We start from the raw sequence: 20,504 nt of genomic DNA on the forward strand, positions 1-20,504 counted from the left end.
TAGGAGGGTGGTGAAACACTGGAATGCGTTACCTAGGGAGGTGGTGGAATCTCCTTCCTTAGAAGTTTTTAAGGTCAGGCTTGACAAAGCCCTGGCTGGGATGATTTAATTGGGTATGGGTCCTGCTTTTGAGCAGGGGGTTGGACTAGATGACCTCCTGAGGTCCGTTCCAACCCTGATATTCTATGATTCTATCTACAATCACAGACAGAATAGCAACAACCTCTCAAAAATTTCAATCAACTTCAAATATCTTTACTTTTTCTGGGTTGCAGTTTTAATATTACAATTACAATAACATTTTTATAGCATTGTTGTTTCAGGAATGAAAGTTTTTTGGTTTTTAAATTAAGGGTCGCTTCACATTCATTTTATAAATAAACCATCAAATTATAACTTGCTTTGCTTCATGTCACGGCTCAACAAATTTGCGGGTATTTGAACACAAGAAAAAAAGTCTTATCTCAGAAAAGTCAGTGAAGCAATTTTTTTCCTAACCGTAAACAACAGAACTTTAAGTTGTAGAGATATTAGTCGTATTAAAATCTCATTGTTATTTAGCACAATCTTTTAAGAGGAAATCCTGCCTTTAGTGATTTTATTATTTAGTTGGCATTTTTGGCTCTGTACTTTGCTACTGTACTTTGGGGTTCCTAACACCTTATGGTTTCAAACTGACCTTGGAATTCGCAAAGGCTGTTTTTCAAGTCTGGGACTATACATAAATGTTGTTGATAATATGTATATTATCTAGTGCATATAATTTTTCTAACAGCTCACAAGTAACTAACAATTAAAATGTCTTGGAGGGGAAGATGTAGAGCTTAGTTATACACAATCTAAAGAAAAACAATGCACTCAACATTTATGAAAGCTGTGGGACTGCTGCCTTTCCCAACATATCCTTTTAAGATACAATATTTATTAGGCATTGCATCACGAGCTCTGGCTCATTTTGTATTTCAGCAATTTCTTTGCAAATGGATTTTCTTTCTATTGCAGCCAAGAATGCTTAATTTTCAATGGATTACACTACTACATTAATATTTGAGCTGCTCCTTCGTCACAACATATAACTCATTGTTAGACTAACACATTTAGGTAAAATAGCACTATTTGTTAAGGGAGAGTTTTTGATTAGGAGTCAACTTACTTTAGGATAAGCAATCAGTTCTCCAGTCAATTGCTTCTGTATGTGTAATCACATTGCAGTTACTTTCATAACATGCTTGGGGGGGTTGGTTCATCTTTGTTCTTAAAAGCAGCTGAGCAACTTTCTCTCAACAGCATTTTCTTAAAGCACAAGCCTACCACAATATTTAATTCTCTTTTGTTTCCAGTCAGTTGTTGCTGAATTTAATAATTCATACACAGAAAAGCAATTATTGTACTTGGGTGCTTTCAATGGTCCTCTAATTTATGTTCACATCTTTTTCCCCTGTATACATGTTCTCTCTTTTCTCATTAGGTAGATTTTAACGATATGATATTTGCAATATAATTTTAGATGTCATTCTTCGTAGAACAGGTTAGGTAGACTGAACAAAATAGTATTAATGTTTGGATCGCTAACTGAAACAGAGCAGAATAAACTCTGTGCGTTTTATCATGAAGCCTAAAACTCACCAGTTCTACAGGGTTGAGGAGAGTGGAACGTCCTGTGACTTGGCTGAGGGAGGAGGGAACAGCACAGGACTAGCAGGTGCAACAGCAGAGGCAGGGAGCAAGAGAGCTGGTCCCTGCACAATCCTAACCACCCCGGATACTGCAGACCTTTTGTAGCTAGTGGGTGGTGAGCCACACAAGTGAGGGATGCACTGCACTGGGAGCGAAACATTGCTGTAAATTGCAAAGTCCTACATTACATTATGATGGAAATGTTAACATTAAGCAGCAATGACAAACATAGGGGCTTTTTGTCCACCTGTTTATCAAAACAGAACAGTCCTGCTTCAGTTCGAAGTGGACAGAGATCCCTCTTAGTTTTCGGTCTCCTTTCCCCCTGAGCAACTGCAACAGGAATCTCACGTCCATCTAAAATGATAGGCCCCTGGCTTCCTTGTTTAATTGTGTCATAAAAACATTTAGAAAATGGATAAAATGAGTTTGTGTCTTGTTGCCTGATGATTCATCAATTGAATTACTGTCTAACTGGTTAGATATACATGTCAATGTGGCAACACTGGTGGATTTATAGATCTCCAATGTTTTTTATATATATATATATATATATATATACACACACACACACACACAGGTTAAAGTGAGGCTCATTCTTTAAAGCTTTTGATGTAAAAATCAATCTGCAATATTTTGATGTGCTCACAAAACGAAAAAAAATCTATTACATTTCCCCCAAAGTGAACATCTTGTGCCTCTCACCTCTGGTAAAGTGGAAATGTTGTTGTTCTCCAAATTCAGTTCATCAAGTTCACTACATTTTGCTAAAGACTTGGGGATTGCTGACAGTCTATTGTACCTTAGGCCAAGACGACTTAGACTGGACAAATTTCCTACAAATGCAAAACAAAGTGTTGTTAATATATGTCAGTTAGGGGTTAGGGCACAGGACAGAGTAAGGAGTCTTGTTCTATTTCTGATTCTTCCACTGTGTGTGCTTAGTCAAGAAACAACCTCTCTGAGGCTCAAGTTTCCCATCTGTAAAATGGAATTACCGCTCCCTTCACAGGGACACTGAAAGTATTCGCTGATGTTCACAAATTACTGTATTTCCTTAGATGAAATATGCAATAAAAGCATAATAATGCATGTGGTTTTCTAAAAGTTTCACAACAGAGAGATACAGTGAGCAATCAATAAATCAATTTTGTAGATGTTCCACCATTCTGGTCTTTTCACCAGGAAGTTCAGCTTTTACCTGAAATTTTCCAGTTTTTCCCAAAATAACTCATCAAAAGTTACAGTATTTTTCCTATATGCAGTGTTGTTGTTGTAGTCATTTTACTACATTATTATTACAAACCATTACAGTGGTACACAAAACATGATTAGATGTAATGAGATGAAGTTAAGTCAAAGGAAAAGGAGGCTGAATATTAGGGAAAGTATAACCAACAGAGAGATCTGTTAGCTGGGGAATAGCTTCCCCAAGGTACATGGTGAAAGCCCCATTGCCTTGAACTTTTGAAACCAGACTGGACAAAGTGTATTATAAGAAATCATCAAGTGGATAGACTGAATGATCTAATAGTTCTTTCCCATCTGTAATCTCTGATTCAGCCCAGTTTCTATAGAGACTTTCTGATGAGTCTCTTAATAAGGCAGGAGACACTGAGAGCAGTAGAAATATCTGCCCTGCAGATATTGGGCTGAAGTCCCAAAGAACCAGAAGGCACATCTGTACTGGATATCTGTGGCATTTTGCCCAAGAGCACGGGAAAGTGTTTAATTAATTGCAGAAGACGACAAAGCAAAAATTAGGGAAATGAAAGGAACAGTGGCTGAGCTGGTGGCATGTGTTTATAATTACTACTATTATAACTAAAATTGTTAACTACATGCAAAGTTTGTATGTCCTAACTTCATTTATAATATAGGAAACATCTCATTTCATTTTGCCCATATTCACAAAGATCTTCAGGGTGAAACAGTCTAGGGATGAGTCAAAACATTCTAACAGCATTTCTCAGAAATGAAATAACTTAACAATCTATTCTATAAATGAACAACAGGCAAACATCACACAAAATCCATCACTTGTTTTTTGCTCTCCGACACGCTTCTGGAGATAGATTTTGAATTCTGAGTGGTGTCATCAGGCACTATGGAGGAGAATGCAATATGAAGTAGAGTAAAGGATATACATTGCCGACTGCTGTTTAGCAATACAAACGTGGGCTATGCCAATGACAAAATTGAAAACACAAAGTGTACTATGTCTAATCACACCAGCAATTTGGGAAAAAGGGAACCTCAAAGCAGCTGCTGTCAGAGGGTCAGAATTATACAGTATTTTCCAGTCTGCTAAAGCTTTTCTTTAATCCAAGCAGGTTGATAAGAGACCTTAAACATCACATTTTTATTACTATCTTCCCCTCTCCCCCCTTTCATTTCCATTCCAAAAATTAATTCAGCAGCAGATCGCATGAATGGCTGGAGTTATGGGGCTTGACTTTCAGAGATGTTGAGCATGCAGAGCTCCCATTAACTAAAACTGCAGTTGTGGGTGCTCAGAACCTCTGAAAATAAGGTCCTAATGCTTTGCACACCTATTTTAGCATTTTTATCATGCTCATCGAGACAGTCACTAAACTCATACTAGAATTGAAGTGGGATTGTGGGTGGAGAAGCATAATGGTCATCAGAATGAATATTAAGGTCCACAGAAATTGCATTACTGGATAAGACTAGTGATCCTGCTATTCCAGTATCCTGTCTCTATCTGTGAGAAGTACCACATGGTTCAGAAGAAGGTTCAAATCCCAATTATGGAGCAACTTGTCCACAAGAGAAATTTCTTCCTAACTCCCCTCAATTAGTGTTAGGGAGTTTTGTTTTGGGAATATGAGGGTTTATATATCCCTTCTAAAGATAAAAATGGGGAATAAGACTGCAGACAGGCTAACCATCTGACGTTATCACTAACAATAGGTAAACCAAAAACAGCATGTGTCCACTTGATTTATTTGGCATGAGTATGTAAAACGAACAGCAACTACAGAATGACTAGGTTCACATTCAGTTGTATTTTTGTCATTAGATCCATACTTCAACAATTCTTCTAGGCATAACCCTGCAGATGTGCAGGCAGAATGTCTCAAAGGAGAGCAGCATTAGGTATTTATGAGCATGTCAGTTTGGCATCAAACTGAAGAGAAGTATTAGAGAGGAAAAGCAGCAAGCTACCAATAAACAAGTAAAGATACCTCCAACTCCTCTCTACGGCAAATGTCTTTCAAAAATATTTATACTCCCAATTTTGTGATTCTTTGATACAACTTTTGTTAAGCATGATTTGCAAGCAATGTTAAGCCTCAACTTATTGTTCTTCTAATGGAAGACGCCGATCCTAACAAAACCTCTGCAAAATTATTTTTCTTAACTTTCTTCATGCAAAATCCAGATTGCCTTGAAGAAATCAGATTTTAGACATCCACCTTTGTACCAGTTATTTCAGTTCTCTTTTACTAAATGCAAATTTGGTCAATATTAGAGCCTTTCGTTGCTCTTAGCAGGCTCCGCTCCTTTTCAGGAGGACATACCTTTCATGGGGTCCTAGTTTTGCAGCAGCTGAAGCACAGAATTCCCAATCGCTTCATTAGGGTGGCTAGAAAACCAGGTACTACATGCTTCACAAAGATGTGGCTATTTCATTTATACAAAACTGAATTTAAAAACTGCTTGGGAGAACACAGAAAAAATTCCACAAATTATTTAAATTCAATGTATGTTACTATAAGCAGAAATCTAAATAGGTTATTATAAAATAAATTCTCTGTTAAGGACATTTTCAGATGCCTGGGGGGAACAAAAGATTGATTGCTGCTGTCCGCCAGTTGCTATGAGGGAAGGTCCGAAAAGAATGAAGAAATGCACACATGCAGAAAGATTACTGATCTGCACAAAGACCATTTAAGGCGGTTTTTCAGTTTCTCCTACATGATCAGTTTCTGTTTGAGAGAGGAGGAACAATTCCTCTTCTACTCTTTCAAAATTTGAAGAAACATTGTCTAGCAGTCTCAACACAGAACTAGGAACTCCTGAATTTACTTCCAGCTCTACTACTGACTCTAAGGGACTGAGCAAGGTCCCTCTTTACTGCAGCTTCACCATACTTCCCTCTCCCCTACCTTCAGTTATTTTAAGCCCCTCCAGACTCTTCAGTGAAGAGCACTACAGAAGTGTAAAGCATCACAACAAAGTGGGTAACGATTACTCTGCACTATGTAACTTAATTCGTTATAGGTTAGCTTGCAATCCATCTGGAATTTTTTTTTAATGTAATGGAAGCACTCAGACCAACAAAATAAAATATGTTCACTGGAACAAGTGACTTTCATATAATTACATTAAAATACAAAGCTTTTTACGTTTATAAAACCTGTGCATTAAAAAGTCTTTCCATTATAGTTCTCTCCCCTTTTAAGATTTATTGGTTATCAAAGGATTTTGATAACCAATAAATTGTCCGCAATAGATAATTGCAGTCTGCAATAGATAATTGCGACAATACATCACAGAGAACACTGAAATCTATTAAACAGAATTGTTAAGGGGGCACATTTCAAATTCTGCAATTTTATAGACATTTTGCAGCAAATTTTGATATCACACTCTCTCTAAGTAGTCGTGTTAGAATGTATATTTGCATTATTATGTATTGTTACATTGTCCTGGTTCACTCATAGATCATTTTCTACTGACTGTTTATTGCTATCACATGTATGAAAGGGCAACTGATGCCATCTTTAACATAACAGGGAACTTGTGGGAACAGGTTAAGTCAAACTGCAAGGCATTTTTCAGATGACAAAAAGAATGTAGTATGCTTAATATGAGATGTAGACTTAACTCAGGGAACAAAATGTGAGGTTGCAGCATGGCAGAATAGGAACACAGGTTCAGTCAAATATAAGATGCTACAACTGAATACAAGACCTAAAGCAGACATGACCTAAGTGTTTCTAAAAAGTTGAGAAATGGTGTTTAGTCACCTTCTAGCAGAGATTGGGTAGTCTTATAGGCAACCATCAATCCACTGGATCATGGTGAAGTGTAAAGGGTTTAGTCAAGTGTCTGATAAATAGTCTAGAGGTAGTCTAACACATATGCAGGCTATAGTACTGTGCTTAAACATGGTTAAGATGTTCCTAGTCAAGGTTAGGCACACAGTGTGGTATAGAAGCTGCCTAAAGCTTACTTACTCTATAGATATCAGACTTTAGTCTTTGCAGATGTCAATCAAGCACCATCCACAATCACTAAATGTTACTTCAAGGAATACAGCAAAAGAATACTCTTCCCCATATTTTTAAGACAATGATACAGACCACATAATCTTAATTTTGAAATAAGGAAGGAAGAGGGCAAACAAATGAACTGGTCACCAGTTTATAACTTTCATTAATGACTGTTACCTTCAAAGTGTGTGCACACGCAGTGGATATTAACAAGTTACTCACAAATAATTAAGCACCCCAAAACCGGACTTCACATTTTATGTTTCATTTTTACAATATTGGCAAGCGTAAAACATTGGCTCACACTTCTGGAATGTTTTCTCAGCTACAAAAACTAGACTTGATTTGTGGTTCAATCACTCAGGCTTTGAACATAGAATCATAGGTCTGGAAGGGACTGGAGACGTCAAACGAGTGCAGTCCCCTGCACTCATGGTAGGACTAAGTATTAACTGGACCATCCCTGACAGGTGTTTGTCTAACTTGGTCTTAAAAATCTCCAGTGATGGAGATTCCACAACCTCCCTGGGAAATTTATTCCTGTGCTTAACCACCCCGAAAGTTATGAAGTTTTTCCTAATGCCAACCTAAACCTCCCTTGCTGCAAGGCATCAGCACGTATGCAGCCATATCAGACTTGCTTTTCTTCATTCTGTCTTGTTCCTTCAGATCTTTCTTACTTTGCCTGATGCCTCCTCCTTGCATGAATAAAATCATCTATTATTAGTTTTGTTTCTTCATACCATACAAAAATACTTTTTAAAATGCTGAGTCACAGCTTATATTCCTATATCCATAAATATCATCTGATGGTACCTACCACTGACTAAAAAAATCCTATCCCCAACCTACCATGATGAATGAGTGACCAACATGAATAATATGGGAAATAAAGAACGTTAAAAACATATACACACAAAGCAAATGAAATCCAGAGTTAGTAAACCACAGTTAAGACATCAGAATCAATCTGATTTATACAAAACAACAGTATGTAAGTATTCACTCTATTTAATTTGTTTGCATTGGGGGATTCCTTTTAGATAAAATATGGAAAGTTTAATTTTTCCATTTCAGAGTCGTGGGTGATGGATCCAATAACAAAATGCTTTAGAATATATATTACGGTATTCTGCAGCAAATTGTAAAACACAAGCCAGGACTTCTTCCTCTTAGTATTTTAAATGAATTAATAATCATTAAAGTTTAGTAAAACTAAGTATTTCAATTTTGTTTCTCTGTATTTTTACTTGGTATTCACCCATCCCTCTTATTTAATCAAAGTGCAACAGCGAGTGTTAGAGGTAAAATCTGAAGTTAAAACTTTAACACCCTAAAGTAGCTTCCAGCAGAATTTCAACTGTCTCACACGCCAATGCCTCTTCCCAAAATATTTGGTCCCATGTGAGTTGCCATTTTAGCATTGGGCTCAAATACAGTGGAGTTGGGCATGGAGTCTAATTTCAGAACCTCTCTCTTTACACTCCTGGACCATCGTTCAGAAATCACACCAGTATCAGAAAATGGAAAATGTGTCCAGCAATGTACCTTTTAATGCCATTAATTAAAGAATCATTTTGGAGCTACCACTACTCCACTTACAACTCACTATTCTTTTCCTAGTAAAATGCCTGTTGCTCTAAATATTCATAAATATAAGACATATCTGACTATGATCAAGCTAAACAAATTTTAGAAGAACATGTACAAAACTGCAGAATGATGGAAGTAGGTAAGAAAGCTTGTAGATATAGAAAAAGAATTTAAAATGATTTCTTACCTGAATTCTAATGTTACCTGTTGAATTTCTCCCTCAGATAACTTTTTTACCTTTTTTAAAAATAAGAAAACTATTAAATTTACATTTAGGGATGAAACTATTTAAGTTTGCTGAAGAGAAATTATAATTGTAATGTGGTATTGAGTGAACAATTTAAAAAAAACTTGTAGTCCGATGGCCAATTAATTTAAACACTTTACTTCCCTCTGCCTCAAAGGTCTACTAAATTGTTCTTTACCTCATTTTATGTCTCTTTTGGATGCTTCCCCCAAGTTAACATTAGCTGTACTTCAAGTTGGCATAAGGCACTTCATAACTAAAAGTAGATAAACTGTATATTTCCCAAATATGTCTTCAGCACAAAACACTGGCTCGTTAAAAAAAAAAATCACATTGTATCATAATTGTTTTCATTTTGACTCTAGACTGTCTCTCTCTTTTGCTTTATGGTACTCGGAAAATGCTAGGCTATTGCACAAGGCATATTTTTCTTACAGGAAGTGATCTACATGTAAAGTAATTTACTATTTTCAATCAACAGAAAATACTGATATGACTGCATTAAGCCAATATCTGTAGAACAAGACATTAGGTCACTTCCTGGTAACTAATATCTAAATTGCCATTTGTTACAGTACAAAAGTGCACTTGGAAGAAAGCGTTACTTGAAACAAAAACGATACACTTATACACAGTGACTAAACTGGCTTTGCTGCCCTTTTTAATCTTGGATGTTGCGTAGTTCCTTCCCTACCATTCCCTTCACTCTCCATTACAATTATGCCCTTTTGCTAGCAACTCTTCGTACAGTACTATTAATTTGTGAGGAAACATTCCTTTAGAGTTTTCTGTTTTTATTAGAAATCTTACAGCACACCCAGAAAGCTGTCTGCGGTAAGACAAGGCTCATCTAGCTAACCAAGCAGTAAATGCTTCTTACCCAAGAAACACCCAGCAAGTGAACAGAAAACTTGACAAATCTTCCCTCTTATAAACAAAATAGGATTCCATTAAAAGATGTTTCCGGGGGGAGTCGGGGGAAAGAGAGAGAGGCTGAGCAAACTAGAAAGGCAAAATAAATTGTTACAACAACAGATTGATTTTAAATTAGATATTTATGATTAACAGATGTCTTTGGCTAAGTTTTTTGCACTGACTAAATCAGTGTAACAGTGCTTAGACATCAAACATGCTGGAACCTGGCAGTGTGTAGATGTTGCAAGAAACACTCACCACACCCAGCCACCAGGTAAGTGTCACAGCGGAAAAATAAAGGGGGTTGGGGGGGGGCCTAAGAAAAAGAGGAGAGATTAAAAAGTTGGAAAGAAAATTCTCCAGCCTAGAAAAACACAAACATCTGAAATAAAGCAAGCCAGACTTTGGATTCCAAGGCCATAGGCGATTTACCGCATCTATCTCCATGCTAGAACTCTCTCACTGAACTATTCTAACCACAAAACAAGCTATAATCTAAAAATCAAGCCACAACTTGCTTTAATGTTGTACCAAAATCGTTATGACTAAGAAATAAAGCCACTGTTGCTGAACTGGCTAAGACTGCCTCTTTTGTTCTATGCATAAATGTAGGCCGATCACTATCAATCAGTGGAGTTTCGTTCCCCCCCCTCCACTACCACCAGGACTTTAAACGACTTATTCTGAACTTTATTTTATACAGCAACAAATAATGCATTCTGAATGATAGATTCATCCTCGATCAGTAATACTTATATATGACTTTCTGATAATGGCTGATAGAGATTTTTTTTCCATTGGTGCAAAAATATAATCAGACTAAAATCAACGACAGTTAGCACAGTACAATGCTATCTTCCACTAGTCAGCATCTGACTTGGCAGACTGTAGAGCTGCAAAGCACTGATGTTCTGTAGAGATAAGCACCATGCAGGTACAGCTATACATTTAGAGAAAGACCACAAGTAACTTTAAAAGACTATAAAAATGCCTTTAAAAGCCAAAAATATGCCACTGGGAAACTTAAACTATCAAGAAAATGTACAGAAAAGCTATCTTTGGCAGATGAGGAGTTGATTCATTGACAGCAACATACTAAAGATGACTATCACTTTTTCAGTAAACCTCACGCCTACAAGAGGCCCAAGCTACTTCAACTGCATTGCCAGTAATTTCCCACTCCTGTTAACTTATAAACTGATTATCTAAAAGTTGTGTGACTCTTTCATATCCTCTTAAGACTATCTTCTGTAAGCATGGTCTTTCCATGTAGCCTATTCTAAAGTAAGTAATGATTGCCTTTCAACAGATCTTTCAATATAGTGTAATCAATATTTTGCATAGAAATTAACACTAATGGCCTAGAACAGCTACGTGGCAAGGGAAGGTGTTCAGGTATAACACATAGGTATTAGCCCATTTAATTGGAGACATTTCTTTCCATAGTTCTCTAGGTGGTAAGCTACTACTAACCCTTACAAACAGTTTCCATCAAGCTGCTAAGGTAGAAAGAAATTTATCTTAAACATAACTTGACTCAGAAACCTTTTAACAGTCTTTATACTGACTAAATCAAAGGCTAAAAAAAGAATGAATACATTCTTTTACTTTAATTCTTTCTAAAGAATGAACCACATACTTAAGGCTAGAGAATCACAAATACATTAGAAGTACTAAATGACAAGATTCTATTAGGGTGATATGAAGAAAGGAACTTTAAGATATCCAAGCTCATTTTCTGGAATTTATATGTCAGTTAAAATTTCTAGAAATTTTGTGTAGAAATCTTTGAGGCATATTTGATGTCAATTAGAAGAGCATTTATTGGTAGAAAGTGCAAAAATAAAACAACAAGATAAAGGTAGTATATTAGGCGCGCACACATAAAAAAAAAATTAAAATCAAACAGTAGCAACTAGAAAAGGAGTACTTGTGGCACCTTAGAGACTAACCAATTTATTTGAGCGTAAGCTTTCGTGAGCTACAGCTCACTTCATCGGATGTAGCTCATTTCATTGGATGCATCCGATGAAGTGAGCTGTAGCTCACGAAAGCTTATGCTCAAATAAATTGGTTAGTCTCTAAGGTGCCACAAGTACTCCTTTTCTTTTTGCGAATACAGACTAACATGGCTGTTACTCTGAAACCTGACCGTAGCAACTGTTTACTGGCCACATACTTAAGGAACAGAGGTGTAGCTACAAAGAAGAGCAACGGAAAGGGGGAAAAAAAAAACACTATTTTTCCTGAAACATTCATATATTTTTTAAAAAGAAACGGACAGAGCCCTCTCCCACAAAAAAGTCCACCAAACAGGAAAATGATAAATATAATAGCTTTGAGAAACACCAGAAAACATTGCTGGTAAAAAGATATAACCCGTAGTAGCGGAGAAATAATACTTAGGTTTACAGAACATGTTTCATCATCTTAAAGTGTTTTACATAGGCAAATATATATTTTTTTCCTTTTACAAAGGGGGAAAAGTTAGGCACAGAGCACTTATGTGACTTTCCCAAGGTCACATCCAGTCAGTAGCAGAGCCAGGAACAAAATCCAGGTTTCCTGATTCCTATGTGTTTCCACTACAAAAGAGCAGGTCTATGGGAAAAATACTAGGAATTCACAGAAACCATAAGTTAGAGAGCATATTAAGTGCTTATCTACACAAAAGAGTTGAACCAGTTTAACTTAAAGTGTGATTTTAAAGCAATTTAGTTAAACTACTTCAAAAGTCTTCATGTACACTTACTTTGGTTTATCTTAAATCAATTTCAAATCAATTTAATAAACTGAAGAACTGCTCTTATTCTGAAACAAGTGTTTATATAGGGATTTGCACTGTTTTAAAAAACAACTTATGTTGAACAAGTGCACCTTTCTCATGTAGACAAGGCCTAGGTCATCTTAACCATCCTCTGGTAATGCAGAATTGTTTCATGCAGTACATTTTCTAGTGCTCTGTCTAGCCTAGCTTCACATGTTTTAGGATATGAGGTTTCTACCCGCTCGCTTGGAGATTATGCCTATAATTCTCACTGGTCAGGAACTTTTCCTAATTTTCCTGTCTGATACCCTGATCCTCCAAAGCATTTAGGCATTTGCTTAACTTTACAGACTGATTTAAATAGGATTACTAATGTGTTTATATTTAAATACCTGCCTATGTCTTTGGTGGATTGAGGCCTTAATTTAATCTGATGCTCTAATTTAGCTGAGATTGCAAGGCCATATACTCAAGGCATTTCTCTGTTTGTAACTCGATAACTTTTTAATACTGCATCTGACGAATTCCAAAATTTCAGGGAACATTCTAGGTATCAATGACCAGAACCCTACTGATTTTGGGAAAACTCAGAAACTGAAAAGGGAAAAATGGAGACCCATTGGCCCCTGGCCATCTGTTTAGTACTGCCACAGCCTCAAGCACCTCTGCAATGGCCTACAGATCAAACAATTGGTGGATAGAACACATTAATGCCTTCCAGCATAACAATACTCCTATCTTAGGGCATGGCTACACTCGCAGAGCACTTTGAGTTAAACCAGGCTTCGGAGAGCGCAGTAGGGAAAGCACTGCAGTCTGTCCACACTGACAGCTTCAAGCGCACTGGCGTGGCCACATTTGCAGCACTTGCAGCAGCATTGGGAGTGGTGCATTATGGGCAGCTATCCCAGCATGCAAGTGACTGAAACGTGCCTTTCAAATGGGGGAGTGGGGTGGAGTGTGACAAGGAGCGTGTTGTGTGTATGTGGGGGGAAGAGGGTGGGTTTTTGGGGGGCTGAAAGCATGTCAGCATGTTGTCTTGTAAGTTCAGCAGACCCTCCTGCCCCTCCCCGCCCCGCCCCTCTCACACACAGCATTCCACACTAATGGTTGTTTTGTCTCAGAGCAGATAAGCAGCCAGCTGTCTGAAACGGAGCTTTCAAAGGGCATATCCGCATTCCTGCAGAGATTCAAAAACAATGACAAGAGTGGCCACTTGACTTAAGGGGATTATGGGACATTTCCGGAGGCTGATCAGAGCACAGTAATGCAACACCTCGTTCACACTGACACCCAGGCGTTTAAACCAAGGCGCAGCAAGCGTTAATCTTCTCGCTGAGGTGGAGTACCAGGAGCGTTCTAGCTGTGGAGTCAGAGCACTGTACGTGCCTTGCCAGCTTGGACGGGTAGCGAGCTAGGGCGCCCGGGGCTGGTTTAATGCGCTCTAACTCGCAAGTGTAGCTAAGCCCTGAGCTCTGCCCAGATTCCCAATAGAGTTTAACATGTTGACAGCCTAAGACTGTCTACACTGCAGTTGTGGTGTTAACTTTTGTCGGTCAGGGATGGTTTTATTTTGCCAGCAAGAGAGCGCGCTCCTGCTACCAAAGAGTGGCTACACGGCGTACCTTATAGCAGCATCGTTGTAAGGTACACAGCATAGACACAGCCTAAGTGACTTCTCTCCCAGCAAGAAAGAAAACAGTCCCTGGCATTGAGGGGAAGGGAGACTGGTATGGAGGGACTACACAGAACCCTTAGCATGGGGGGGAAGTGGAAGACAGAACTCCTGCCAGGGGGCAAGGGGTGCACATGCAGCCCCATCATGATGGGGGAGGGAGGGTGTCGGATACAGAGCCCCAGGCATGAGGGGGTGGGGAAAGTTGCAAGGAATCTCTGAAACAGAGGAGAATGGGATGGTGATACACAGGGAGCTTGGTGTGTGGGTGGAGATGAAGGAATACAAGGACCCCCTGGTTTGCCAAATGAGCTCAGCCTACAGAAGCCACAAAGTATGTGACTCTCTAGTTCTAACTCTTGTACCATCCTAGTTCCTGTCGTTTTCTTGGTGTTTATAACCTTCAGATATTTGTAAATGTGTGTACCCTTAGTTTCTTTAGTTAACTAGGCTACCTGTATTTGCTATTTTTAATCTTTGAAATAAATCAATCCTTGCAGCCCCTGAAACGTTTTTCTGCCTCTCTCTAAATGCCCTCCAATTCTAAATCACTTTGACAGCACTTTTTTTTTTTTTAAACTCTAGCCCTTAACCATTTTGAAGACTCAAGGTTTGACCTTTCCAAAATCCTAATTACCTCCCTAATGTAGACTGACGCTTTACAAAATCTGATGGACATGAACAAAGATAGTGCAGTACACCTGTAGACTGAAGTCAGGACAATTCTATTTTGGTAGTGACGCTGCCAATCTTGACAAAGGAGTTAAAGTTAGAGCTATGCGTACAAATTGTGCAATCGGATGCAAATTCCAGCTGGAAAGAGGTCTCCCAGTTTTTAAACATAAAAATTAACTGGAGAAGATGAAATTCAGCAACAGTGGGTATTTCATCCATATAAACTCAATTCAGGTAGAGCTCTCTGGGTAAAAAGGCCCAATATCTTCACGGTCAACAATCTGCTGCTAAAAAATAGTTGGTGTCTATCTAAATGGTTCTTCACTCTTCTGCCCCCTCATCCATTTATTTCCCCATCATATATATAAAAATAATAATGAAATGTTCTATTAACATTAGATGTTGCCCTAAGTGGTGCAGTTTTGTCTTTTATTTAAGCTGAAAGAGCTTACAACCATGATGGGCTGTGTTTTTTAAACAATTTGTTTTATTCCACCATCTGTTCAACATAGATTTAATTAAATAAGAAAAGTCCTCACCTATGCAGTCCTATATGAGCTTCTGAAGCCAACTAGGGAAGAACCAGTTTATTTCGATACTCTTATTCCCAATCCCAACATGAAAACCTGTATTTTACTGAGAGTGATAGTAAGTTTGGGAACTTGGAAGTGGATTTTCAAATTATATTTTTAAAAAGTAGAAAATACAAAGAATAAATTAGTACTTGAAACTGATTCTGTAAGTCTTTCCTATTTTTCTCTACTCAAAGCAAACACTGAAATACAACCCCCAGCTCTTTATCCTTAAACTAATAATTTTTAGCACTTATGTAGCACCATTCATCTACAAATAGATTTATTAACATGAACTACTCACTACTCAACTTCATTATGTGGTGGATAAGCAAACAGTATTCCTATTTTATAAATGGGAAATCTAAGACAGAGGTTAAGTGGCTTACCCCAGACCACAGAAAATGGTGGTGTCAGAGCCAAGTTTAGAACCCAGGAGTTTCTTGTTCTCAGCCTCATGTTTAGGCCACACTTCTCAGGGTACGTTCCCACTTAAAATGCAACACAGCTGCAGTGTAGACACTACTTACACCAATGTGAGAACCTCAAGAGGTGGTAGCTAGGTCAATGGAAGAATTCTTTTGTTGACCTAGCAAGGTCAAGAAGGGGACTTAGTTTGGCTTAACTCTGTCACTCAGGGGTGTGGATTTTTCACACCCCTGAGCAACTTAGCTGGGTTGACCTAATTTTCAAGTGTAGCCCACCCCTTATAGCAGTTAGGATTAACAGCGCCTGGGTTTGAGAGAGTTTACATTTTTAGAAAGCGTATATCCCTTTGGGATCTTGATAGTGAAAATGCCCACAACAAAATTCCTATCCCTTCTATAGTTATGGGCCATGTTTTATTCTTAGATTTTATATTCTTATTGTTCAGTGACTTGAACATTTGGAAAGCTGTGATTTCTCTCCCCAACCCCACCTTCACATACCTATGGTTTCTGGTAGGTCCAAGAGCTCATTGTGCTGCAAGTCAAGGTTGGTGATTTGTGTGCAATTTCCAATCTCCTTTGGAAGATGTTCAAGCTGATTGTGCGCTACATCCAGAGTTATGAGGTTACACAACTCGCCTGTGAACACACCAAAAAACACAGACTTTTTAATGTCTAGTTCCACCAAATAAAACTACAACATGGAAGTAAAAATAAATGGTCAGACATACACATCTATGGTTTTAAAACAAAGTAGTGTGTACCTTAAAATTATGGCTGCAAAATATTTCTGATGTACCAGGATCACAATCTAGTACAGTCAGATTCAAAACCTCATCAGCATTCTTTGAAAGCATAAAGTGTAGATTCCAGATATCCGAAGGAACCCCAGTGTATTAAAAAAGACCATGCTAGCTATCGCTGTTTTGTACTGTAAGCTCAGGAATGACATGAGAAGTATAACAGCTTGGTTATTCTTCTCATTATTCATCCTTCTTGGCTTAATCGAAGCTAGGAACATCATGGAGGTAAGCAGTTTGCACTGAATTTTGAAAAATTCATTACAGTAAATTACATATAGGGAAACCACCATCTAGAATTACTTTCAGGCTGCAAAGAACGAACAGCTTGTGAAACATCAAAACAGAACCAGTTATTTTGCTGACAAGCTGGAAAACCAAGAAAACTACTGCTGATTGAGACTTAAAAATGGCCAGTTTGTTAAAGTAAACAGTAAACCTATTCCTACAGAATAATGTATTTTAAATACTCAATAATAGCTAAACATGTAAGGAAGGTTGAAATAAAATCTTATTAAGTCTTAAAGAAAAAGGGCCTGGATTCTCTTCTGATTTATATCTGTTTTACACCAGCAAAACTTCACACCGGATTTACCCTGATGTATGGGAGGTAAGAACCAGGCACAAATCTCTGCAAGGATAAAGTTTCATTGACTTCAGTGTCAGCAACAAAAGAGCAAATATAATAGGTTTTTTTTGTATGTTTTGATTTCAGTGGAGCTGAAATTAACACTGCAGATTTTAATAGCTTTAACTTCTATTCACTGGATAAGTGACAATTTTTGGAACAGCAGTGAATCGATATTGCAGAAAGAAAGCCTATTTTAGAAATATACCCTCCAGTGCTATTTTATTCACCTCCATCCCTCTAGGGCCTTCTTGCAGACCTCAAGGACTAGCTTGGGGTAAGCTTTGATGCCATGAATTATGCTACACAGACTAGTAGGCCATGGATTACATTGTAAGAATGAATGGTAAATTTCATTACAAATTCTAAATACTTATGAATTTTGTTTACTTAACCTCTTCAGATGATAGTCTGGTACTTTTCTGAGGTAAAAAAAAATTACACCCATTTACCAAAAGGCTTGCAAAGTTAAACACAGGTGGTCTATTCAGTTTTATTATTCTAATTTTCTCAGCTTATATCACTCTTATGCTCTGGAAAGATCTACACAGCTCAGTGGTACATAGTACAAATAGTATTTTGTCACCAAATCCCACACTATCTTGTCTAGGTTCACTCCACTTCCCCAAAATACTCTCACATCAAGTATAAAAGTATTGCTTATGATATCCCACTGGATATCCATTTATGCATGTATTATAAGCAATGAGCATTGCAATAGAAGCAATCAGGAGAGGAGTGAACCCAACAATACATGAGCAATGAGCAGCAATCGAGCAATGAGCAGCAATCCCACAATACACAGAAGAGAATGAAAGAGCAAAGAGGGTAGGCAACAATAATGTCCTACAGTGCCCCAAGATTTTGGGAGTCTGTGCCCCACTAGACTATTGGGACATACAATTCCTCTTTTTATGATGAAATATAAAGGGGAGGGAGAGAACACTTTAACCTGTTTTTATACCATATTGCATGGGTTATTAAAGGTAATCTTGAGAATCTTGGCAGCATTTTAGGGCACTAGTTCTCAATTTATGATCAGCAAAGCTTAGGTTCGGAACAACATTCAAGTTCTGTGAGACAGAACAGTAAAGTTATAACCAATGAAAAAGTCAAGTTTACGCTGTGGCACAATTCCATTTCATCATATTTAATTCTCATCCTCCATGGCCATTTGTGGGAGGGAAGGGTCAGTATATCTGCTGAAGTTGGCGGAGCACTTTGACTTGGGGAGCAACATTCTCTCCACTTCATTCCTTGCACCTACAGAGAGAATTTTGGCAACAGACACACATGGTTGCGACAACACATACAGACAGTTCATTTTGTTTGGACACAGCTGCCTTGGATGCTAGGAATATTTGGATTTTGAGTCTTGGGAGAAAATTAAGTATCAGTACCTATCTAGCATTCTGACTCTATTCCAGATAGTTATAGATGAAGATCATGCTGCTTTTGCTTGTGTGGGATTAAAGACAGGTTTTATTTTAGACAAACTGTTGGTACAAAAAATGACATGTGCAACAGATCTTTATTTCAAGTAAGTAAACTGAATCCTAAAACCGAGTGAAGGCTGTTGCCCTATATAAATTAGATTTTAGAAAAGGAAGTGGATGACTTCATGACGTCTAGTGACTTGAAGAAAAGAATTTCAAGAGACACAGTATAGTAAACACAGTATAATGACCACTGTTAGGCCTTCATTTCCACATGTCATATAGACCATGTGGTGAGAAGCTGTCAAACCATGTGATGGTCCAAAATAAAGTGCAACGTTTTATAATCTTTTTTTGGGGGGAAGGGGTTGCAGAGACGTGAAATATTTTTAATCTTTGTTTCATTCGTACTCATCGGTCCACACGGACATACAACTCAGCAGAAAGAGCCTGATGAAGCATCAAAACCAAGTTTCCCTTCTTGCCCACTTCATTGCAAAGGGAAAAATTCTCACATTGGAGATGCTTTCCTTACCGATATGAAAAAAAAAAACACTTAAAGTGATTCTGGCAGCTAATATAACCAAAGATATTGGTAGAGTTCCACTGTCCAAGATCAATAAACTGGGTGGATTGAATACACATCTACTGACGACAACAGAGAACACCGAGATGCTATAAGAAATCAGCTGAGTAAGTCAACAACCATAAGTGGGCATGTTCCACTAGATGATCATGATGGTCCCTTCTGACCTTAAATTCTATGAGTCTATTTGAATCATTTGCTTTGTGGACACAGATGCTCTCCAACAGCAGTTCTCTAGAAAGGAGAGCCAGAATGAACAAATGGAGTCAACCATTGTTATGACAAATAGCTATCTGTAAGAACAAACATTTCTCTGGCCCAAATATGTTGCCATCTGCCCAGAGTAGTTCTGATAACAGAAAACGTAAAGGGATTTGTGTCATCAGTGAAAAATCTATCACAGTAACAATATCTCACTGCATTCTTCACAAAGAATTTCTCATAGTCTCAACTGTGCCCAGTGAACTAAGTTGTGAAGATGATAAACTTCATCAGAATATAACTGAATTCTTGGATCTTTGCCTTGTCAACGAGATAACTGTGAGCAGAGCATTAAAGCATACAGAAGATGGCTCTCTCTCAAAGAAAGATTCCTGTAGGAACTACAAGAAGAAACATTGGTGAGCTAAGAACTCAATGATATTCAGACTAGAAGAATCAATTTTTTTGGCTCTCATGATTTCTGGTGTGCTAAATTGGATTACTTTTTGAAATGTTGGTATCTGAATCAATCAAACACAAACATGGGAGTTACAAACGTTCCAGATCTGATGATTAGAGAATGAAATGAGCCTTATGGAGACAATATTTTAATGCATGGAAAATTGTAATGTTCCCATTACTTTTTGAGAAAGATCCAGAATCACCTCCACACCTGAAGAATATTTTGGACACTAGACGTTATCAAGAGATGAAAATGATTGTTTTAGGAAGAAAACCTACTCATATACGAATAATCCAAATTGAAGTAAACTTACTCTTTCAGCTACATCTAGCGGCTAAAATAAAACACAAACAACAAATTAAATAGAGTATAAAGTGACCTGCTAGACAACTTCTGGCTGGTCTCACGGAAAGGTCATCTCAAAAAGAAGGGCAAGATTAGTAAAATAATTGAGCAAGTGCCATTATTTGGGGCTGGAGGGGATATTCTCCCTCACTGTAGCTGACAAAAGAAGCCATGAAGTACAATAATATTTGTCACCAAAGCAGACAAAATTGTGTGCATCAGCCCTCTTGACAGAGAAAACCACTATATGGGA

The 20,504-nt window shown here is 37.8% G+C and overlaps 1 protein-coding gene across 4 annotated transcripts in view; it reads right to left on the reverse strand.

Annotated features, from left to right (window-relative positions):
- The window catches only part of SHOC2 (SHOC2 leucine rich repeat scaffold protein), a 109,380-nt gene that overhangs the window by 23,890 nt on the left and 64,986 nt on the right, over window positions 1-20,504 (reverse strand). For all 4 annotated transcript variants that reach the window (XM_048857227.2, XM_048857228.2, XM_048857230.2 and 1 more), the window contains 2 exons: window positions 16,294-16,431; window positions 2,383-2,513 (listed from right to left, as the gene is read on the reverse strand). In XM_048857227.2, coding sequence (XP_048713184.1) covers window positions 2,383-2,513; window positions 16,294-16,431 — 269 coding nt within the window. The remainder of the gene's footprint in view (window positions 1-2,382; window positions 2,514-16,293; window positions 16,432-20,504) is intronic.

Source organism: Caretta caretta, chromosome 7 (genome assembly GCF_965140235.1).
Source record: "Caretta caretta isolate rCarCar2 chromosome 7, rCarCar1.hap1, whole genome shotgun sequence".
NCBI classification, from domain to species: domain Eukaryota; kingdom Metazoa; phylum Chordata; order Testudines; family Cheloniidae; genus Caretta; species Caretta caretta.